Source organism: Ambystoma mexicanum, chromosome 6q, assembly GCF_040938575.1.
Source record: "Ambystoma mexicanum isolate Mex_15411 chromosome 6q, UKY_AmexF1_1, whole genome shotgun sequence".
Lineage (NCBI taxonomy): Eukaryota > Metazoa > Chordata > Amphibia > Caudata > Ambystomatidae > Ambystoma > Ambystoma mexicanum.
Genome location: NC_090937.1, coordinates 7,381,818 through 7,406,709, shown reverse-complemented (window position 1 = coordinate 7,406,709; position 24,892 = coordinate 7,381,818). Strand labels below are relative to the sequence as shown.

At 43.9% G+C, this 24,892-nt stretch overlaps 1 protein-coding gene across 1 annotated transcript in view; it reads left to right on the top strand.

Annotated features, from left to right (window-relative positions):
* The window catches only part of LOC138515709 (stimulated by retinoic acid gene 6 protein-like), an 859,180-nt gene extending 843,974 nt beyond the window's left edge, over window positions 1-15,206 (top strand). The window contains exon 18 of the mRNA XM_069630368.1: window positions 13,575-15,206. Coding sequence (XP_069486469.1) covers window positions 13,575-13,858 — 284 coding nt within the window. The 3' untranslated portion in view covers window positions 13,859-15,206. The remainder of the gene's footprint in view (window positions 1-13,574) is intronic.
* Window positions 15,207-24,892: the final 9,686 nt, after the last annotated feature.

The window sequence follows — 24,892 nt, the reverse complement described above, 5'->3', positions numbered from 1 at the left end:
GAAGGTAGTCTTCTAGATAGGGTATCCACGTCGATATGGTTAACTCCAGGGCAGTACTCTAACTGGAAAGTGTACGCGGATAACGCTGCCAGCCAGTGATGAACTGTGGCATCCATTTTGGCAGACGTGAGAATGAAAGTCAACGGGTTATTATCAGTTCTTACTGTGAATGATGCTCCGTAAAGGTAATCATGCAGTTTGTCAGTCACGGCCCACTTGAGGTCCAGGAATTCCAGCTTGTGAGTTGGGTAGTCAGGGCTGTACTGGCCTGGCGGGAAACCAGGAGTTTTCCCGTTAGGCCTCTGCACCCTGGGCCTCTTTTTGTTCATTAGTAGAGGGCAGGGGAAATGATTGAATACTTGAGTGTTCTTTGTAGAATTAAAGAACCTGTAGTGTTTTCGTTCATACCTGGACTCTCGTGTCCAGGGCTGCACTGCCTGCTTGTCAGTGTCAGCAAAGCCATTGTCTAGTAACCACAGAGCAAAACAAACACTTTGTATCATCTTGTTCTGTGGCTCATGACTCAAGGCTTCAGTTTGCCTCTCGATCTTGAAATCGGTTGAATTCAATGAGATCAAAAGGTGCTGGGAGCAGTATCAAGTAAAAAACATTATTTTAATAAGTATAGTGCGCATACATTTATGAAAGCGGGCAGTGGTGCAATATTAGCAATCTCCATTGGCCTAAGCCGTACCTTTAAATAATATGAATGTGCTGTTGTAGCCACACAACACTCCTATTTATTGCAAAGGGCTCCACTGTCACAACGGGCAGTTTTTTTGTTTATTCAACGCTCTTCCACACCAGGCAAAGCAATGCAGTGTTCAGAGTTTTACTTTGAAAAACATGAACAAAAGAAAACATTTAGACACCAATAGTTGATAGACTTATTATCTGTACAAGAAAACAGTCTGGCAATACATTACATTTCACAACTTGCAATAAACAAAGAGGCGAGCCGAAGGAGTAGTTTCAAATTAAATATAGTGTCTGTCTGGGAGAGCACAGGTATAGAACACAGTACTAACACTGGTTAAGAAAGCCTGAACTAACGTGCTTCTTGCCAACAATAACCAAACCCAACCATCAGCTATATGTGGCTACATTGTACACCTCCCTTTACTTATGTGGCCTAATACCACCTGTATGACCCTTTTGTTAACTTTTACTGGTCAGCAAAGCCTGCATGAAGGCTGCAAATACCCAATGAGTTCACTACATAACACCTTTAGCAGGACTGGCTGCAGGTGAATCAGGGATCGTGGGTGCCCATTTCAACATGCTATTTGGTGGCCCCTTGCCTACACCTGGCAAACACAGTCTGATGTTCCATATTGGGTGCTTAAATTACAATGGAGGCAAAGGAATGTAGTGAGAATGTTAATGGCTGCAGATTATCACGGGACAGGCAATCTTTATCAGAAATGTGCAACTATATACAAAACCAGAGTAAAAAAGCAACATTCTGATATGAACACTGCTGGATACTGCAAGAGGCCTGATAGAGGTGACAGCCTGAAGGCACCAGTAAAGGCAACCTGTAACTTGTCAACTATAAAGTGCACATTTAATATCTTGAATTAAAAGTATGTTGCTGTGCCAAATACTGCCAACCTGGGGACATCTGTTCAGGGGTGACTATGAGGCTCAAGGCCCGCTTCAACTGAAAAATTGAAACGCACTGACGCCGTCCATGAACTGTGGTAGCCTATAATTTGAGACAATTATTTCACACTCGCCAGGATAGGCACATAAAAGTGTGCAGTGCATCACTATCCACTCCAAGCTGTTTTGTGCCCATTTCTGCTTTCTACCGGTGCCATTCAAATGACCACAAAAGTCATTGGTACAGTCAAGTGAAATGTTCTGAATTCCCCATACACACAAGACAAAGCCTTGACCTAGCGTAAAATTAGAAGCTTGCATTTAAAGACTGGCATTGTTTATAGGTCCGAATTCAAAAGCTCAGACCTCAGCTCTGCCTGATAAACGACACCTGTTTGCATTTAATTGTTCTAGACTTAGTTTGGGGGAAAATGCTTAGTTTGGCGGGGGTCACTATTTCCCTGCCAGCATCGGTATATAGACATCCTACAGGATTTCCATAAAAATGCATTTCCTTTTAATGTTTCTTTTGGGTGGACCACTTTCATTGGTATGCAGATTAATTATCAATCCACACTTTCTTCCCCATCACCCTGTTTCTTACATAGCCTTAAATGTGATGCGCACATGTTTGTGTTTTGCTAGCAATCATTTATGCAACATCATCAGTGATTTATAGTGGCAATGCTGGCATACATTGTAGACAGGCATCATGAAAACGTTATAAAAAGAGTACCCGTACTTTTGGTACGCTGGCATCAATTTGATTGTTTACATGTGTTACTTGAGAGAACTAATAGGAAGATTTATGTCACTTACCCCATTTCTTTACCTAAATTTGTGCAGCGAAATGCTCCATTACAGCCCACGTCTACACTTGGCTGCTTATGCTAATTTGGGGGAAATTGGAATGGCCCTCCACAGAAACTATTTACCAATTGCCACAAACCTTGAATCATTCAGAAAGCCATTTCTCCTGCAATAACCCACCTGCATCACCTATACCAAAAGCTGCATCTGCCTATAGGTAGTCTGCATGATGCACTTGTAAAAAACACGGCTGGATAGCCGTGCTTGAGCCGGGTTCGGCAGTTCGGCAGTGCTGGTGTGTGGAGTCGAGGATGGAGTCGGCTCAAGCACGGCTATCCAGCCTACTGGCACCCACACATGGGAGGACCAGCTCACCCCACCTGGAAGCTCAACCATCAAACCCAAATGCCCTTGAAAAAGACTTAGGTTGAAACACGCGTAGGCTGTGTAACATCATCATGTTATAAATATCACCTTTACATCCAATTATGTCTCTCATTGGTGCTGACTAAACCAAGGAATAAACCAAACCTCATGTTTGACACACTAATCAGACCTTCCAGGATTTTGCGGCATGAAATGGCAAATTTTGCGGCATGAAATGGCAAATTTTGCGGCACAAACCTTTATTTATTGCGGCATTTTTGCGGGACATTTTGTATTAACTGGAGGGTGTAAGATTGCCACATTGCAGGAAATAGGTAGAGTGCAAGGCTAGAAGAGAGCCAGGGTATCATTATTATGTGTCTTTTGTATTAATTTAATAGGAAGAGTCCCAGATGTCTCTGGCTTGGCAGAACAGTGTTTGATTTGGCTACATTTCTGGTTTAATGTTCATGCCTATTTAATAGTATTAACTAAATTGATCATTATCAATTGTAATGCTGAAAATATTCCCCTTCTATGTTCTCCAATCCCCCAAACACCCACAAACATCTCACCAACTCTCCATCATAACTTACATTCCTTAACCTCTCACTCTGTCATACAAATACTCACGTGCTATGTCACACTGTCAAGTCACAATCTGCACTGCCCAGCCCCTGCCACACTCCAAATCATACTCCCAACTCACACCTAACACTCTACAATTCCTCCCTCAATATACAGTCCTTCATTCTTTTGTGCTGCTTCTGCATCTTGCATCTTTTCTCCCATTCTATCACATTCTTCCCTCATCCTTTTTCCCAATCTGCAGCTCACTGCCTCTTTCTGGCCAACCGCTTCCTCTACTTTCTGTACCTCTGCTCGCTCTCAGATTTCTGGCCCACCGCATCACTGCTTCCTCTGCTCTCTTGTGCAGCACTTCCTCCTCTGACCCACTGCTCTTCCTCTGCTTTCTTGCCCATCACTTCACATCTCACCCATCACTCTCCCTCTCTCTCATAGTGTAACCATTTTTATTATTTTTTTTTAAATGTAGATTTTGTCCCAGTTCCTCAAATGAGGGGGCATTTAAAAAAAGAACGGAGGATATGCTATTTTTAGACAACCCATTTTTGGAAATGAGCAGGTCACCTTATTCTCAAAGGTGACCGGCGCATTTACACAGGCTTGAGCTGTAGCGCAAATTGTGCGCTGGCAGCTGCCTTGAATGGTGTTCTGGGTTGTTTGAACGAAGTGTAATTATTTGCGGCGGAATTGACCGTAGTCAATTTTGCTGCAAATTGATTTGCACTTCAGCCAAACAACCCAAAATGTACCTTTCACCACCACCCGACCCCCTCCCCTACTTAACCGCTTGGTCGCTGCAGCTTCCCCTGCAACCCTGCGGTGCCAGATCCGTCCCTCTAACGCGGGTCGGATCCGTCCCTCTAACGCGGGTCGGATCCGACTCTGCAGGGTCCTTTTTTCGTTATTTTCCTTTTTTTTCTGTCCCCGCCTCCAATTTTGAGGAAAAAGGGGAAAACACTTCTGCAACCACCCTAGACCAAAAATACTAAACAAGGGGAGCGGGTGACACCCCCGCAACACATGTTCAGTATTTATAAAAATCGATCGAATAGAACTGCACGTAATTGGTCAAATTGTAACATTCGATAGATTTTTGTCATCAAAATGGGGAGTACTTTGAATAGAATCACTCTCCCGACAGTGTTCTGCAAGCTCCCAGCGCCTTTCACAGGGACAGGCACTCTAGGTGCCCGCCGCTGTAAAATGTGACCCAAAAAATGCATTTTTATCCTGTTTGAGGAACAGAAATGCAAGCGACTCAGCAGCGGTTCATACCTTAAAAGAAATGCATGCAGTGGCAGCCCCACATCCCGTGCGCGTAGGGTTGCCTACAATTTCTGCACATTTAAAAGTGCATCTTGCTTGGAAATGCGGGATGTGCTTTTAAATTGACAGAAACGCCACTTTATTTGATCAAGGAGGTGAAAAAGGCCATCTGAATGGGCGCGCATATAAAATGTGCCCATTCATGTGTCCCTTGTGGATTGGGCTGCAATTTTTGGGGCGCAAGTGATTTCATTTCTTGTGTAAATAAAAACAAAAAAAAAAAGTTGAGCACCTGGCACCCTGAGGATTCTTTTTTTCAAAACAGTAATTTTTGCAGATTACTTAAAAAAAAAAAAAATTATTTTTTTTTAAAAGATGCTGTTTTTGCACAAAACGGCCATTTTTGCGGCATTTTGCGCAAAACGGCCGTTTTCGCGGCATTTTGCGGGATCGCAAAATCGCAATAAGCTGGAGGGTCTGACTAATAACTTGACTCATCTATTACTTGTGCAAACTACCTACCAACAATTACCGGACTATCTAATCCAACCAGCGCCTTTCCAGTCCAGAGTTTGTCAAACCCCACAAATAATCCACAAGCATATGTTGAAACATTGTATTCAAATACTGAACGTAGAACATCTGTTTAACTACATTGTATTAATGTTCGAGAAGGCCTGCATGAAAAATCTTAGAATACACAGTTATTGCATAGGCTTGTTGATACATGTATTAAAGGCAAACCAGTTATATGCGGTTGTTCGAGACTTGGCACAAACCCTAGATTGGTGATGTATTAAATGGAATATTAACCCGAAGTGGGGCTGAACATCGTGCCCACCAAGTGTATAAAAAGCGAATGCATTCTGATGTACAGCGTCTCTCACTGAGCACACTGAACCACGCTGGAGTTCGTTGTGTTGTACTGAGGGCCGATAGCTATCTGACTTTGCTCTGTTTTTGTAACTGGATTCAGTATAAAATAAAGTACTTTGTATGTTCCTTTGTAACCCATGTTCGGTGTATTTCCTTTTGGGGTACTCAGCCTCAATATTTTGATTTTGTTTTCACAAAATGACCCCCTTCACTCGATTTGAATTAATGCCATTGTCGTTGTACCTGAGCGATAGTCGTCCAATTTTGTAGTTGCACGTGAAGTCTCACAAAGAAAACCCTAAAACAACCTAAACACATATATATGTGAAATAATTTCACATAAGAGTTTGTGAGTTTGTGATAGGATTTGAAACCTCCCCACCCTAAGTGAGTTTGTTTGTTTTGTTTGTTTTTATTATTTATATTGCGCACCAGACCCAGGGGTATTCGGGCGCGAAGACATAAAGAGGGTTGTTCAGCTTAGGTTACAAGTTACAGATTAAACATACGGTTACAGCTACGGTTACAATGCTGTAGATATGTATTGTCAAAGAATCACAGATGTATATACAGTAAGTTTACAAGAATGCAGGTCTGACATAAATAAGGCAGAGCAAATATACAAAATGTACATGAGATCCTAGATGTCGGAAGGGTGAGGTTAGGCATCATGATCTTTTAGCCATTGAATCAGATTGGATCTGAATTGCCGGTAGGGGAGATCTTCCCTTAGGGCAGGGGGAAGGGAGTTCCAATATTGTGCTGCTTTAACAGCGAAGCTACTCCCTCCAGATTTAGTAAGTTTGAATCTGGGCACTAACAAAAGGTTGGAGTTAGCTTTTCTTAGGGGGCGAGAGGCAGTTTGTCTGGTGAATCTGTCCATAAGGTATTGCAGGGCTGCGTAGTTGAGACATTTGTGTGTAAGGGATGCTGTTTTGAGGAGGATTTTGTCATTTGTGGTGAGCCAGTTAGTAGATCTTCTGAGGTCTGATATATGGGCGTTTTTAGGGAAGTTTAGGGTGGCTCGCAGGGCATTATTTTGAAGTGTCTGTATTTTGGCGGTGATGTATTTGTTACTACCTATGTAGAGGGTGTTGCAATAATCTAATTTCGATAGGATGAGTGCCCTTGCTAGAATGATGCAATTATTAGGTGAGAGGAAGGGCTTGGCTGCTCTAATTAACTTGCAGGTGTAGGAGGTGGCGGAGGCCATGGCGTTCACTTGTTTACCAAAGATAAGCGTGGAGTCTATGTAGAAGCCGAGGGTTTTGACTACTTTGGCCACAGTAATGATATTATTGTCAATTATGAAGGAGTCATAGTTGGGACCTAGTTTTTTGATGTTGGAGGAAATGCCTAGAATGAGGAGTTCAGTTTTGTCATCAGTCATTGTTATGACTGAATACAATACTTCACTGTTTTACACTCTAAGATGCCCCGTGTAAGGAAAACATAGAAACAAAGTACTCTCACCTGGGGGTAGACGCAAGGATTGTTGAGGATGATGTAGAAAAAGAATACCCAGGAGAGGATTGATGTCTGCTTCTGTCTTCAGATGATAATTGGAATTTCCCCCGAGAGACACCCAGTGAACCGGCACAAAGGCCAGGGCACAGGAGGGTTCCCAGGGAAACCCTCTAGGGGAATAACACCCTGAGGAGCTGCTAGTGAACGTAGACTCCTTGAGAAGTCCCGTGGATGTAGATTACGCTATCCCGGGAGTTTGGTGATGACTGGTTGTGTCTTTAGAGAATTGGGTCCAGAGCAGAAGTGCCAGGCTGGCTAAAGAGAGATAGGGAAACAGAGTGATTAGTCTTTTGAGTTTGCCTTGTAATGGGAAAGACAACTCTGGAAGCGGGAATCTTACCAAAGGATCTGATGGTTACTCGGTTTTGAAATGAGGATAACCGAAGACCAAGGATGAGCTAAAGGACTGGGTACACTGGACAAGGCAGAGCACAAAACAGAGATGGTAAACATACAAAGAGGTGTAACTGGGAACAACCTAAACTCAAGGAGGAGAGAAGAAGACAATCTTACCCAGAGACCCTCTCTATATTGAGAGATAACAGATGTCCAGAAGGAGTAAGAGCAAAGGGTGTTGGGTCTGTATAATGACAAACGTAAACTATGAATCCACAATGAAGAGAAACCATAAACATTCAATGCTCCAAACTAAACGAATGCCTACTAAAAGAAAACCTAGGAACCCGCACCGGTCGATGGCGGATGCAGTCCTCCAAAGCGAGTTGCTTAAACAACCTCAGTAAAACACTGAAACTGAGAGGCACCGAGACGTCCTAAAACAACACACGTGTTACGCTCACCTGGTTCCCACTGGGGCGTCGACCAGAACTGGGCCGCTGTTATTTCCACCAGCGTGACGTGTAGCGCCGAGATGACTGACTGGACTGGCCCGCTCAGCCTAGTTTGTCTGGCTCGCAAGAATATTCTTCTGCAAAGGAGAAGAGGAATTAACCACCCGTGGAATTGAGTGACAACCCACCTTCCCCACTCCCGTTGTCTTCCCACTGATCACTCTTGATGTCCCCTCCTTAGTCTCACCTGATGGTTTGGAAGGATGAGCTCTCCATCCTGCGTCGACCGCAGGGGCGCGTTGATGACCAGTTACTTCACTGGTGTAGAGGAATTGGTGAGTTCCAGTATTGACTCTAAAGTCCAATTGTTCATAAGAGTTCAAATGTCTGCTCTTCACTCTGTCCGATTCCTTGCAGGTTGCCGATTAATCCACTCGAAGATTTCCAAATGGCACTCGGTAAGATTCAGGTAAGTCTATTGTATTTTTCCCCTTAGGGGCCGGGGCACGGCGATGAAGCAGAGTTGACTGTGCCGACCCGAGATGAGGTGAGACCCCCGTGGTAAATCAGGTAAGTTTTGTGGGGGGTAACTGGTATTGTCCTTGCTTTCTCCTCTTAGGGGCCGGGGTACGGCGATGAAGCAGAGTTGACTGCGCCGACCCGAAATGAGGTGAGTACCTCCCGTGGTAAATCAGGTAAGTCCTTGGGGGTAGCTTGTATGGCCTTAGAGAATCCCCTTGCTCACCTTGCTGTCTTTGTCTCCTTAGGTGTTGGAGGGTGGCCGCGAGATGGAGAGAGCGTGATGGAATGCTGAAGTACCGCCAAGCAGGTGAGTTCAGTGCGGCGCCGTAGAAATGCGAAGCGATGCTTCAAAGACTTCTGTCTTTCAGTTCCTTGGCGAAATGGATCAGGATTCAGGTAAGGATTTAAGTTAAAACTCCTGTTCTAACCTTTATCCTTTTTGTCTTCTTGTTTCAGGAGTCCCAGGACTGAAGCGGGCGTGGCTGAAGACTGGAGCTGCTGAAAACACGGTGAGCGTTACGCTGCAGCAAGCATAATAACGCGAAGCACGTGTGGCTGTCCGGGCGTGGTTTAAATCCAGAAGATCCAGGTAAGTATTCTTCCACAGCCCCACCCAAGTAACAAAATAGTCCATTCAGTAAAATAGTCCCTCCTAAGCCTCATTTGGCTTGAGTCTTCATGCAGCATGGTCTGCCTCAGGTGAGTATGCAGCATGGTCTGCTTCAGGAAAGTTATCAATAATGAGCCTGGCGCCCATGGCGCCAGGACTGACTTTATCTTTATGAGCCTGGCGCCATAGGCGCCAGGACTGTACCCAAACAGCCCCTTACAGGGGCTTTTGGGCATGCTCCAAGTGGCATGATGCCTGCTTCCGGGGCTGCTGGGCCTGGTCTGGTCTTCCGGGGGCAGGCATCATGACAACACGTCAACAAAAACAAAGTTCAGTTAGGATCCAAAGAACAAAGTCGCAACAGATTGAAATCAGCAAAAAGGCAAGCCTGAGCAGAGAGAGTAAGGGATTCCCTAACACGGACTCACGTAGCGTTCGCCAGCTCCTTGGAGAGTAGCAACGTGTCCTTGTCTGGGATCTGCAGGTTGATAAGCCGTCGGCGTCTTGTTCCGGAAACGTTGCAAAGCATTCTGGGGCACGATGACTAGATTGCTGCACACACTGCAGGGGTCCGTGAGAGCCGCCATTTTGGAGTCAGGCATGTCAGCGAGAGCCGCCACGTTGGAGTCATGTATAGTACTATGGGAAATGTGAATGATCGTGACAGTCATAGACCGTGGGAGGCCATCCATGCCTGGATGATGAGGTAGACTCTTTTCACAAAGGCCAAATCCTTGTCATAATCTCCCGTCAACGGGATGAGGATCTGTGTATCATCTGCATAGTTAGTGTAGGTGATACCTAGACCGTCTAGATCATGGAAAAGGGGCTTTGTAAAAATATTGTAAAGGGTGGGAGATACACATGATCCTTGGGGTACGCCGCATGAGATAAGTGCGGGGTCTGCAGCTGCTAGAGGAGAGAAAACTCGCATTGTCCTGTTATCTAAGAAGGACTGGATCCATGCGACTGCTTCATGGGAGAAGCAGGCTGCCGTGACCAGATGATTGCAAAGTATTGCATGGTCTACCAGATCAAATGCTTCAGACAGATCGAGGAGTAATAGAAGTGAAGTCGTACCTTTATCTCTTAGGGTGTCTATTTGTGCCTTAAGGTCTAGGAGTGCAGTCTCAGTACCATGCTGTGGTCTGAAGCCGGACTGTCGAACTCCTAGGAGGTGGTTTAGATCCAGGTGGTGCTGAATTTGTAGGTAAGCTACTTTGTCCAGGATTTTCAGTAGGAACGGCACAGTGGTTTTGGGGCGGTAATTAGTTGGGATGGAGGGGTCCAAAGTTTGCTTTTTGAGGAGGGGGAGGACCCAGGAGTGTTTCAGGTTGCTAGGTATGGTACCTGATGTGAAAGAGACGTTTATGAGTTTAGTGATGAAGGGTGAGAGTTCACGGGCAGCGTCTTTTATGATTTGGGCTAGACATGGGTCGCCCTGGCAATTGGAGGGTTTGAGAATGAGGATGACTTTTGCGACTTCTTTAGTGGAAACTTTGCGAAAGTAGAAGGGAGGGGTTTCAAGTGTGGGTGGAGAAGGAGTGGATTTCAGAGTTGGTAATGAATTTGTGGTAGCCTTGGAGGGGGTGCCTATGTTGACAGTATTTGGGATAGTTATGGAGGCTTTTTTGCTGTGGATCTTCGCCTGGAGCATTGTTATCTTGTTGGCCAGGGCATTTTGTATGCTTGTGCACCAGTCTTTATCCCCTTGAGGCAAGAATCGGGAACTTGGATAGGGGATTCTACTTCCTTTAGGATGGCGAACAATTCTTTGGTGTTGGATTTGGCTTGAGTGATACGGGTGTTGTAGGATGTTTGTTTCACAAGGATGATTTCTTTTTTGTAGAGGGTAGCTAATTTCTTCAGGTTATTTTTATTGATGTCTGAGGGGTCTGATCTCCAGGTTTTTGCACTTAGGCATTTCTTTTGTCTGATGTCTTTCAGTAGGGGTGTGAACCAGGTATTTAGGTGTTGGCGGAATTTACTCTTCCTAATTTTCAGTGGTGCGATAGCATCCAGGGAGGCAAGCATCACTTCATTGTACTTTTCTAACATGGAGGCAGGGTCACACTGATCTGAGATGGAGTTTAAGGTGGGGAGAATGAGGGGGATAAGATTTTCAGGGGTAATATTTTTTTTATTTCTGGTAGGTGCGGTGGGAGCTAGGATGCTTTTGTTCGTGGGTGTGGTTGCTTCTAGGGTGAAGGATACCATGTGGTGGTCGGACCAAAGCTGAGGCATTATCGAAGTGATGGTGGTTGGGCAATTATTTTCGGCAATCCAATCAAGGGTCCTTCCTTTGATATGTGTAGGATCTGTAATCTTTTGGGTAAATCGTAGTTCCTCAAGGGAGCTGTTAATTTGTAAGGCATTAGGGTCACGTGGGTCATTGAATCCAAGGTTGAAGTCGCCTAGGATGAGACATTGAGTAGAATTTTTTAGATTGTCAGATAATAAGTTCATGAGGTGTTCCTCAAAGGAACCTAGGGGGCCTGGTGGTCGGTATATCAGGTGGATGGTGATAGTTTGGTTGTTGACAATGGTGAGTTTAGCTGTGAGGGATTCACAGGAGTTGGTATTATGGGGTGAGGAGAGTCTTAGGGCTAGGTCATTTTTGACAATTATAGCAAGGCCGCCACCTCTGGATGTGGTACGATCCATGCGTATAAGAGTATAATTATCTGGGATGGTTAACATGATGGCTGGTCCTGCTGCGGCATGAAGCCAGGATTCCGTGATGGCCAGGAGATCTAAGTTCTCATTTTGGATTATGTCCGCTATTTCAGTGGCATGGGCTACCATAGAACGGGCGTTTATTAGGGCGCCTTTTATTCCAGGTAGGGTAGTTGGGACAGAAGATGGCTGGACTTTGTGTTGGCATTTTGGGGGAGGTGGATTCTCTAAAGATTCGACTGTTGAGTTGTAGTCGGTGTTGGCCAATGTTATCTATGTGTGGTGGAGTGTTAGTGGTATGCAGGGTGTGCCTATTGTGATTAGAAGCGGGTTGGGCCTTAGATAGCGGGTCAAAAATTCTTGGGAGTCTGGCGCGGAGTCTTAGGTTACGCTGTTGGAGGCTGCAAGGATTGGTGGCCATGATGGTTTGCTCCTGGGGTACACTTCCGTGAGGTAGCTGGGTCTGTGGCTGGGATAGGTTCGAGTTCTGAAGGGTGGTCAAATAGAGGATGGTTCTAAGTAGAACTGTGTAGAATAGTGGTAGATACATAGTAAGCTAGTGTGGTTACCTTGGAGTGCAGGCCACCTGAATGCAACTTAGATAGTGCAGGTGAAGACAGGTAAGCACTGTTGATAACTGTTGTACAGGCAATCTAAATGTGAGATTACTGAGATGGGCAGGAATAGGTGGGCTGGTAGCTAGTGGACAGGTACAGGCAACCTGGAGTAGTGTCACATTAGCATTCACACTTAGGTAACCAACTGGGGATTGACACAAGCCCAACACATTGCACTCTGGTATCATTGAAGGCTGTGAAGAATAACAATCCTCATGCAACAAACTCACACTCCTGGTCAGCTGTCTTTGATAGCTGAGAAAGGTAGCCACTCTGAGAGTCTCCCTGGAATACCCACTAGAGAAATACACACAGACACACACATGGGCAAAGGCCTGTCACACAAGCTGCATGTGGGTTTTCTGGAAGGTTTGCAAAGCTGACCACCTGGAGAGAACAAGCCACTCTCGCTAAGCACACGAGTGCTGGGGAACGGGCAAGCCACTGCACAGAGCCAATTTCCTAGAGGTGTCGTTCTTAAGAAGAACCCACTCAGACAGCTGGCTTTGCCCACAGGCCACACATTTTGCTTTACAAATGTTGCCTAGCATAACATTACAACTACTGTGGCATGTCTGAGATAGCACATTGCTTGCATAGTTTGTCTGTGAGGCTGAATCTCTGCAGTTATAAACCCCATTCTTACCATTACATCATAGCTCATTCTCCAATCGAAACCTGTAATAATCGGTGCTGATATTAACTAATGTTATGGTATTCAATGTATCGACCTTGAAACGGTGAATGTCTAAGTCAGCTCTTCCGGGATGTGAACGTGCCATCTAGCGCATGCTAGAGGGGAGTGTTCAACTCGTAGGGCTATTCATTGGGATGTTTCTATGAGATGTGTAAATGTCATTTGTATATCGCCATATCAGAAGCGGAATGAGACTGTTTTGTAAATGAACCCGTTTTGACATTATAAATCTTTCACAGAGCTTGCTGGGAACAAACACCAGGCTAGGATATGATATGATATGATAGTTTATTTATATAGCGCCTATACACAATGTGTTTTAAAGCGCTTCAAGGCAAGGGAGGGAACAAGAGAAAAAACAATGACATTCTTACAGGCCATGAACAGTAAGGATGTGAAATTAACTATTGTACTCGGCCTGACTAGGCTATACATTCGTATATAAAGGCTCCCTCCCTACTTTTGCCTGTGAAACCCAGTGTGCCTTCCCTAAATATGATCCCTGAGGACACCATAGGGTCTCTGCTTTAGGACGCTGGTAACCCTATCAGACCCATCTGCATAACAAAGATTTCAGAATGTAACAGTAACTGACAATTATTAATTATTTGTTTTCCTTTTAGAACCGAGATCATCTTGCAGGGCCCGGATAAGGTGGTTCCTTCTGTACACCCTACTAAAAAATCCAAAACTCATCATGCTCAGAAAATATAAAGAGGACAGCGACTGTGGTCACAATAGCACAGCAGGCCAACAAAGAAGACTCGTTCAGGCTTCTTTGCTGACAGCAGAAATAAAACACAGACAAGAACGACCAGGAGAAGCGTGCAACGCTACTGACACTGAACCTACACCCACCGAAACGTGCAGTGTCGCATGGCTTATATGCCCCGATGAAGACGTGTAAAACACAGAGAAACACTTCATATCATGATCTAGGCATTAAAGACGTGTACTGTATCTAAATACATCCTGGCGGAAAAGAGTCTTGATTGGTCATTGTTAAAGGCTCCGAAACTGAGCCAACTAAAGAAGGACTGCAATTTGGGAATATAGACTCGAAGGAGGACTGTCATTCAATTATTTTAGTTTTGCAAAACCCGGATGCCAAACCTGTAGACATTTTGAACATCACACGAGAGATCAGACCTATATTTCTTAACAGAGCAAATATTGTATATGATTTAAATCAACGGTCTTCAACAGGGGGCGCGGCAGCTCCCGGTAGCTAGCCAGCTACCATTATGTAGCTTTTGAACACCATAAACTGTGCCGCTCTGCCCAAGAGTGCCAGAACAAATTAAATAGATGTTAAATACAAATAGGGCACAGGAATTCATCACTGGCGCATGGACTCCCCCTTTGTTGTCTACTAGTACATTCATAATGAATTCAAGGGAATTCCTGCATTCAGAGACTGTCCTCTCGGTTTACCAAGGACAGATTAAGACAGTGGGTAAAAGGAAGTGCAAAGGTAGGGTAGGCGGCAAGACTGACACATCGAGCAGGATCTAAATAAAAATCTATTATTACATACCAGTGTTTTGGGATTTTGGAATCCTGAACATGTAGAAAGTTTGCCTGTGATCAAAGAATATTTTGCAATGTAAGAAACTGCAAACCATCAACTATAGGAATACTGACTGGTTTGGTTTAATGGTCCAATCAACCTTTTCATTTTTCAAAAATTGCATCTAAACATATTTACAAGTAATGCCTTTAGTGCTTTTCCCGGTCACTTATTGCAATAAAAATGTAGTGTTAATTGTTTGAGTCAATTGCAAATGAAGATACAAAAGTTGTCGAAAGTTTAATATGGGACATTTGTGATTTTGTAATGCACAACAAGGCTAAGCTCATGAAAAGCAAAGCTGTTGTTCCAGGGGAAAATAAAAACATCATCACTGAGTGGCTTTCTTTTAGTTAGTAATTGGGGAGCATTTTCATTGCTAATAAGTAGCTCTCTTTACAGGAAGATTTGGGGAGCGCTGAATCAAATATTTAGGATTCAGGGCATGTTTCCTGATGAACCATATCAGTTTGTATTTGAAATTATGCAGTTACCTGTATTGCAATCCTTGTTATTTCAAAGCAGCTTGTGTGTGTTACAGTGACTTCAAAAGCAGGCAGCCGAAACATCTTGTAATCAATCAATGAAAAAAACAGTATTTAACCAACTTGTTTTATTCCACCTGCAAACCATTTTCTCTATTATGTTATCGTGAATTATTTCTGGAGCAACAGACATGCTGCGTGAGAATAAATGCTACACAGAAGATGGCTCCGATGCCTGCTTTGCTTTCGTAGGTGTTTCTGTTTGCGCAAGTATACAATGGTAGCAAAGTGCCACTTACTGCTAACGATCAGCTCAGGAGCACCTCCAATGATTACAGTGCTCCAAGAAGGAGGACACAGGCCCTTTGACATTTTGATTGGATGGCATGTCAGATCCTTGTACATAAGTAACAGAACTTTTTTTATTTTTAAATAACACGAATGGTTTGGGGTATTGGGCATCTAACAACCTCATAGTTCCTTAATTTGTTTCGTGGTGGTCTTTCCTTGATTTTGAGAAGCCCTTCTAGCACATCAGCAAGCTATTTTATTTGTTATATCAAACAGACGCACAATGTGTCTTCTTTTGTCCTTTCTCGGTATAATATGTCTTCCCTATTCCCCGTGCCCCAAGAGCGAGTCCTGGACGCCATTTGCTCTTTCTAATGGATCCTGCTCCTTCAATGAACTCACTATCTTATCTCCTCTACAGCAGAGTTGGTTGACTAGACCAAGGCTAAGTAAATAGCAAGCATTAAGCTCTGTGTGAGGATGTCATCGGTGAATGTGTCCTTTGTGCGTTTTTTTTATTTTCTAGGAATAAGGGCAAGGTGAATTCTGAATTGCCAAACAGACACGCGTTATCTACATGTTCTGTGGTTTAAAAGTAGTGTCACTGATTACACCTGGGCTGGGTTCTGGCCCAGCCCAGGCAGCCGTACAGCTGATACAAATACCCTTCTGCTGTGCAGAGTCCTAAGACATGACAGCAGCTTAGAGACAAAATTGGCATTTTCTAGATACAATGTTGAGTGCACCATGAAATGTGCCCATTCAAAATGTTATACCAGTTTCACTGGTTATATATCTTTAAGAACCCATTGGCACTAGGAGGAGGATTTGGTATTGTATAGATGTCTATTGGCACCTCTTATCTTAGCGGTACAAAAATATACTTGTTATTAAAAGTCAAATATTAATAATGAGGAACGTCTGGCGGCCCCAACAACCCCTGGCACCAGTAAGATTGTATTGCAATTAATAAGGCCTCATGTTAAAACACATAGGTATCTCCGATATTCGAAAACACCTAGTTCCAATGCCCTGGCAGCCTACAAATAGGATGCGATCTGCACTTAAATATAAAGACAACTATTTTCTATAAAATAATATACTTTGTCAAGGTTATGAACCAAATCATAGCCATATTAGTATTAACATAATCAAATGGTCTGACCTTACTATTTACTGATTGTCCCTGAGATGAAAGGGCAGAAATTAGAGAAAACAATACCACTTCGAGCCTACCCAGGAAGACCTTTGTAGTCGCATGATAGCATGATAGCCAAACACTTCACCTGGATTTGAAAGGGAGACTTTCGAAGGTTGGACTGAGCTCGAAACAGTTCGTTGGATCTTAGACAGCAGGGGGTGATTGAGGCAGGAAATTTAGTTGTGGTCAGGGCTCTTTGTTTCTGGGAGGCGGGAAAGGGGAAGAACAAAGGAAGACTGGGTGCTGTAAGTAAGGCATGGTATTAAAGCAAGACAGACACAAGTGATCACAATTCAAGGGTGTTTATTAAACTGTAAAATGGGTGAGATAAACACCTAATCTAAACCTAAATCTAAGATTGGAGCAAACTGCGACCATCAAATAATAACAATACAGTCCTGATACAGTCTAGTCAAATAAAAACAGCCTATACTAAAAATAAATATTGCCAATCCTTATCGCGATGTTACAAAATAGTGTGGGGTAATGTTTCAGAATAAGAGAAAGAATAGTTCACCAAATGAAAGTCAGGATGTTATGGGTGGGGTCTCCCTTCCCCACGTTTTTAGCATGGGACAAGGCAGGACTCTTGAGCACAGCACACTCCTGGATTTCTCTGGCACAATCTTACAGTTCCTTTTCACTATATCAGGGCCTTCTGCGTTCAAGTCTCTTTGCATGCAAATTCTCTTGCTTTAGATGGCCTGATATGGCAAAACAACAAAACAAGCAGTTCCTTCTGGTAACCTTCACGTCGGGTTATTATTCTTAGCCCTAGGAACCCCATCAGCCGGGCTTCGATCCTTCTTGGCAGCGTTAGCTTTTCAAGATTCTTGCCAATTTAAACAGAGGCTTCTGAGGGTCAATAACGTCTCACTGGGTCAACCTGTAATTCTATGGCAAGTACGTGCTTCACAATATCACAGTTCGTATGGCATTCCCCTCAGCTGGGTGCAAACGTCAGTTTCACAATTCCCTCGGTGGGGTTCACACTTTCCACAGTTAATTTCTCCAACGTGTCAAGGACATTCGATTGTACAAGGGGTTTGGCTTCACCCTTCTATGACTACCTTGACACCTCCGCCGGCCTTCTCTATGGACCTTTGGCACCTGTGGTTTCACTATCTTTCAGTTCAATACTTTACTTGTTCAGAAGCGGGATACTAGCCAGAGCCCTTCGAATGAGGACCCAAGTGGTGCCGGACCACTCTATCTCTGGTACCAAGTTCATTCACAAAAGACCTCTGTTTCTAAATCTTCTTAATGTAGCCACTGCTGCCTTGAGTCTAACAAAGTCTGGCCCACTATCAGGTTCTTCCTACTCACTGGCTGTACTGAACTAGTTGGCGTTTCTCTTGCCGGTGGAGTCAAGGACGGTACCACGGTAGGAACCGCGTCTCCCCGTCCTGGCTATCAGTGCTGCAGGGATCCAAGTACCGCTGACATCCGTCACACCATTCGCATGCTACGATTCCTGGTTTTATGTTTCTTTTGTTGGAGGCTTCATGGGTCTGGGTTGAAAGGGGCATGGGCAACTCCCTCGTTGACGTCCTTTCAGGTCTGGCTGTCATGACTACTGGGTTTCCCCTAAAAAGAGGTTCCAAGGTTTCCTGGGTAGTTGCATATAATTCCTGGCCAAGGGGTAGGTAGGACATTGTGGGCTATGCTGAATTGAATAATTCCTCATCAACCAACATGGCCGCCTGGTAGTATTCCTTAGATTGGGCAATGTAGTCTAGTTTCAGTCACTCCTGGAGTATTTAAGTCCCTCCCCTTTGTTGTGCAGCACTTTGCGTCTTTTCTGCCATTGCAGTGACACTTACCGCGGCTCACACAACAGAGAAGATTCCCTCAGTAACTTCCACCGAACCGTTCCAGTTTTAATTTCCCAGTTCAGTTGTCCTTGTTCCCTTCATAGTTCCATAGTACTTGCTGACCTTTGTCCCCTTCCCCTCCCGGAACAACCTGTTGGTTGAGGTCGGACTCTGTCATGAGAGAGAATTGTCCGTGACGTTCTCTCATCTGCCGCCGTGTATCGCAAGTATCATTTGAACTATTACATTGCGGTCTATTAGTGCTTATTGTGGGTGTGTTTGCCGAGTCAAGTTTGCCTCAGAGTTATGAGTGTGGGTGTCACTCCAAGTAAATTGGGCGTTTGTGGAGTTTCAGCGCCGTATTGCAGTTTCTGAACTCAGAACGAGGTGCGCACGTTTCCTGTCAGTTTTTCAAGAGAGAAGGGCGCGCACCTTATTAAACCACTTGTATGTGTTAGTGTGGCTCTGCACTCCATTCCGTGTTTGTTTAGAATACAGAGTTTTTTCCCTAATGCCCATGTTAGCGAATAGCGTGTTTTCAGTCACTTGTTAGTGAGCAAGGAAGAGAGTTGCCTATTCTCTCCAGGGTGTCGTACTATCGCTACTTTAATTACTGGTGGCATTTGTTTGTTCCCTTTTTCAGTCAGAAGCGAGTTGTTAAATGAAGGTACGGCACGCACCAATTTCATATAGTATTTTCTCCTTGTTGTGTTTCCCAGTTTAGCAGTCCATTCTGGGTAGGAAAGTTTTGGAGAGTTTCTGACTCTTCATTTTTTGGGCCATTCCTTTGCTCCTTTTCTAGAAGGTAGATTACTCTCAGCCACTCCTCAGTCAATTCTCCATCTACAGAACATGCACCCCAGCGCCGAAGCAGGATGGAGAGCCCACCATCTCATAATCTAAGGTAATTGGGTGACATTGTTATACAAGGTGGTATAGGAATCTACAGTTAAATTCCCTCTTACATTAGGACTCATTCTGATTAGCTCCCTGTGTGTTTTTCTTATATTCCTGTGGTATAGAAGAAGAGTCTAGTAGAGAGTGGGTGAGAGAAAGCAACACACCCTGAGAAGTGTGGTTGTGATCTTTTCAAGTGGTGTCCCAGCGGAGTCTAAGGTAAGCGTTACACTTGCTGCCTTTCTCCTCTGTTTTAACTGCCGCCCTGGAATAGCTACTTCCGCGTTCGTTCGGCTTTGCTCAGAGTGTGCTCTTGTGCTCTGCCTTTTATCCCAGTGGGGAAGGGAAAGGGCTGTCAAGTGTGTGTAGTTGTCACCAATTGCCTGACCCTGCCTGACACTTGTGTTGGGAAATGTCAGGTAAACGGCTCTGGTATTAGTCTGTTGTTGCTCACGGTGTGATAAAGTGTTTGCGTTAGAAAAGGGGCGGTAGAGCTTCTAAGTATCCTACTGAGCAGGAGGGGGAAAGTGTCATAAGGAAGGGGATACTGCATCCCACCCTTCGGTGTCCCACTTCCACTCCCAGAAGACCCCCAGTGCTCAGAGACAGAGGGATTGCTTCCACCATTTTGGAGCTCCAAGAATGTTTGGTAGCTGCCACACAGTTACGCCCTTTAGAGAAAATCACTCGGGAAGTGCTGCAACAGGGGGAGGGCACTGCAGGAGAAGGATGTTTTCTTTGGATCTTCCAGGGTTGTTGGAACCCATCAATTCCCTACTAAGATTGTGCTATACTTGGAGTTGGGAGACCGACTCTGTCAGTTACTGTTGGAGGTCCTGATGACAAAAAGCCTCCTTCCATAGGAGTGAATAAAGAGAATCAAAGGAGGACTTTGAGTGTTTGTGTGTGGGGGTAGGTGTATGTGTGTTTGTGTATGTGTGTGTCTGACACCTTTATAAAGAGTTGCCAGGTTTACAGTGTACAACCAGTTACAACTGCACTGCAGCAAACTGTCCAGGGAAAGCATCTATGGAAAACTGGCTGTGCCACTGACAGGTATATTCCTAGCTGCACCGTGCCTCATGAACCACAGGGTTAGCCAAGGGGAGTTAGGGGCACTGGAAAGAGTGTGTGTGGGTCTTCAAGAATCAGTGGAGAACACAGTTGCACAGACTGTGAAAATGCACTCTTAGCCTAAGCAGTCACATGCTGTACTAAGGGGCTCTGAATTATTTGCTCCAGATTGATTCAGACCAGAAGAGATAGCAGCTGCTGTGTACCTGTGCTCTACTGGACACACTTCTGTTTTCACCCTCATCTGGAGCCATGCAGGCTAGGGAGTGGATATCAGTGGGGAGGCTCAGTATGTTTTCCCTTCTGATGAGCAGAAAGCCTCAGAAGCAGAGAAGCCCAGCGCAATGTTCTGTGGCTTGCTGGTTAATGATAGAGCATCAGTCATGAAACCTGCTGGTACAATGAAGGGCCATCTCAGGGAAGGTCATTGGTATAAGCCCCTTTAATATATAGTAGGCTTAGTAAAAAGAATGGCCAGCATACCAAAGGAAGCAGCACAATTCCGGTGAAAATTGTTTCAAGCTACTAATGAGGTTTCTGAGTGAAACTGAGTGCAAGGTTACTGGGGAAGTGAGGAGCGAGAGAGCAGTGGGTGTCAGTGGTGGAGGCGGCTGCTTGTTTTTCATGTGCGAGTGGTGCAGCTTGACGCTGCAGGGCACTCTCCTATAACCTTGGTAAAACACTGCCAGGTAGCAGTGCTGGACTGAGCTGATTGAAGGCCGCAGGCAAGACACTGGCACAGTGGATTGTGGCGATGTGGACCTAGGTACTGCAAGCAGTGGTGCCATGGCTCGTGGTTGGGGTTGATCTGCGCTGGAGCAGCTCTGTGTTGCAGGAACCATGACAGAGCGGCAGCAGAGCTAAATTGAAGTTACATCACAGTCCTAGACTGTTGGAGGCACATTAGAGGACCCTGCATGGACCGGTTTGTTCTATTGCTTGCTCTTTTTTTATTCTACTGTACGATATCTCATATGATATAAAATGTACGCCCTGTGAAGTAAAACACTAGAGTTAGTATCAAATTCACACAAAAGTATTCCCTGCATTGAAAATCAGCCGGTTATCTCAAATGCTACAGTAGTTACAAATATTAGGAAACCAACTCTGTAGATTAGAACAAATACGCTGGGAAACCAGAGACCCAGTCTACGAAAGAATCAAGGGAAAATGACCCCTTCCTGAAAAACGTGGGAGACAAATCATTTCTGGCAACACTTGAAGGAGGCACATCTATCTCATCAAGAGAGGAAGGAGGAGAATGGATGAAGGAGGTGGAAGCAGATCATCCTCATTTTGACTAGAGAGGAGACAGCAACTCGATTAAGATTGTGAGTGGCTTACCATTGCACATGGAAGAAACGGCTGAGAAACTTAGTAACAGGGCAAGAGACACTCATCCTAGGCATAAACCATTCATGTCTTCGAATTTATTCATAACAGATAATAGCAATGTATCAGCTACTTTTGAACCCTCAAGCCTCACATCTGAACCATCATCTCTGCAGCTTCACTCACCTCAGCATTTTGCGCAAACAGGAAATTCGGCAAACAGTGGATACTCCTTGCTATTTGTCTTGAATTGTGTCCTGAACTCATTGGATAAAGTGTATGAGAAAATCCAAGATACATTTAAAAGCAAAACATCTGTTAAATTCTTTGAATTTTAATATTTGCTTTTTAGAGGGATTTATTTGTGCCAACTCTACATCTAGAGGGCTTCAAATGCAAGAAAGTGGGACGAAGGTGTCCACGTCCCCAAGTAGGAACGTACAAAGTGCGCCCACAGTTATATGTGTTGAGGACTCTCTCCCGATAGAAGTTAATGTCCCGTCGTTGACAGAAGATGTCCCTCCAGTTGCAAGTGGAATAGGGGACAGGACAAGACAAGAGAGAAGGATGTAATGTCTGCAGCTAACATGAAGGTAATTAAACCAAGTAAAAAATCTACAAATGTAAAAAATGTCCCTTCCACAAGAAATAGGGCTTCAAGGAACTTTTGTGGGAAATTCAAATTCTCCTTATTTAAAGCAATGCACTTGGAAGGCACGGTTACTAGCAAACAAAAATGCAAGCACAAAAAGAAAAAGGATACATTGATGGGTCCCAAAAGTGCAGCAGGTACTGCGGGTGAAACAGTGTGAGAAAGACAATTTCTAACCAAAGGAGGGGCACAAACCCCAAATACTCTACAAAAAACTACTTGCAGCCTCCCGTGAATGAATCAAAAGAAGAGGGCAAAGTTCTTAATTTGAGTTTGCTATCTACCTGCTCAGAGGGAGAGGTCCATGTGGAGGGTCAGGAAGCTGAGTTTTTGGACAACACACAGACTGGCCCAGGCTTTACCTTACCACAATGCAGACAACACAATTAAAGAATACTCCTCACCCTTTCAGAACAACTCCTAGTGATGAACCTCAATCGTAAAAGAGTCATTTATCAATAAAGCAGAGTTTGTTAACTTTAGAAGACAATAGAATCCTACTCAATAAAATAAATGGAAGCAGGCTTATGGCGGCTAAGACTAAGAAGCCTCACCAGACCCTACCTGAAGAAAGCTTCATATCCTCCTGTATATGCTTGGAACACCTGTTTTAAGTCAGTCAAATGGTAACATTGAATAGGCAATATTTTACATCTACTCAAGGAAATACCCAGACTAAAATAATAGCCTCCAATGACACAAAGTGGAATTCATTACAGAGAGCAGAACCGATTTGGTTCACATACATCTTTTTTCAAGACTGGACACTGCTCTGATGTTAGAGGAGGCCCAATCCTTCCTCACTGTGGGCTACGACTTGCTACGTATCTTGAAGTAGCAAAATATCACAATTCTTCCCTATCAGCTCTTTAATATCTTTATAAAATAAGCATGAGTTGCCTCTTGAATTACATGAAATTATGAGAGTCAGGGCCAAATCCACTGCTCATTGCTTGGAATTTTAGTTCTCTGATTGGTAATGTAAAATGTCTGTTAACTCAATTAAATGTTTCACTTCACTTGGTTTCTCATTGTTACTTATTGGATTGATTACCTTCCTATTAACTGTTGAGCAACTCTCATTTATAGTCATTTGTAGGTCAATGCTGAAATGCCTTGAGAAAATATACGTTCTACTGGATAACGCATCTGTCGTGCGGCCAGATTACTGAAACTTTGCACCGGTGCAAGTGCAACGTTTGCACGGTATTAACACTAGGGCAAAGGTTGCCCGATTTTTGAATAACACTGGGACACATTAAAAAACCATTGCCCCTCGACAAGTGCAGTTTAGCATATAAAATCACCATGGCTAAAATTGCTGTAGTGCAAAAAAGATGCATTTTGATGCATTTTTGCATTAGGGCAAAGTTTGCCCTAGTGCTAATACCATTCCGTATTAGCACTAGGGCAAACTTTGCCCTGGTGAAAAAATGTGAAAATGCCTCTTTTTGGCGCTAGGGCAATTTTTGCCATGGTGATTTTATATGCTAACCTGCACTTTTTGAGTTGCAGTGGTTTTTTAATGTGTCCCATTATTTTTTCAAAATGGGCAAATTTTGCCCTAGTGCTAATGCCGAGCAAACTTTGCACTTGCACCGGTGCAACGTTTCTGTAATCTGGCCCCAGGACATCATATCCTGCTCCAATGGTCTGTAAATGTCATAGCCTTAGCATACTTAATTACCAATGCCTATTGGAATCCCCGGGTAGTTACCTGCACTGAGTTTTGTTTGTTTCTTTCAGACATTCTGGACTCTTGGTATGAGGAGTTTATAGGTGAAATAATGGTGGCAAGATATTTCAATGCTGACTGTATTTTGCCTCATTCATTTACACACAAACCACATAAAATAGAATCCAGGCGGAGAGGCAAAAGACTATTGGTTCTAATGGATCATTAGAGTCTGTAAAAGGTCAATGGTCACTTGGGGCATGACATACCAACAAAATCCACATGGAGGAGGGCTGTGAGTCAGTCGACTAGCAATTACATGTTCGTCACCACACATTTTATGATAATTGCAAATCATTTAAAGTGTGTCCCTCGGCAGTGAGTGATCATGCCAGCTTACACATTTGAATGAGATTGGGTTCTCAGGACAGGATCCTCTCAAATATAAATGTAAACAAGATAACAAATAGAATCATGTGGTCTCTGAAGTTGATCATTAATTTTAAATCAGTCATTTTCTTGTTGTTGGAACAAAACTGGGAGTATATGACAAAGTGGCCCATGAGAACCTTCGAAAGCCTGGATATAATAAAAAGTTCCTTTTTCAGAGAGAATGGTCATCCCTCAACCATTGCGGTACCAGTAGACAAATCTTTGATGTGGAAGTAGAGCTAAAAAAGAAAGCCCTGAAACAAAACTTACTCAAAGAGTCCAGGGTATTCTTATAGGTTAACAACTATAAGAATACCCTGGACTCTTTGAAACAACAAAGATTATTCAAGCAAAAGTACAAAAACTGGTAAAATCCCACAAAAGGAAATCAAAATGTTTTGGGATTTGATCAACAAAGCCGAATTGTCACAAGTCTAAGCACAATTAAATCCTATTGGGGAACTGGTTTGGAATACATGTTGCTCCAACCACATTATGGGCAAACTATTTCATTTGTC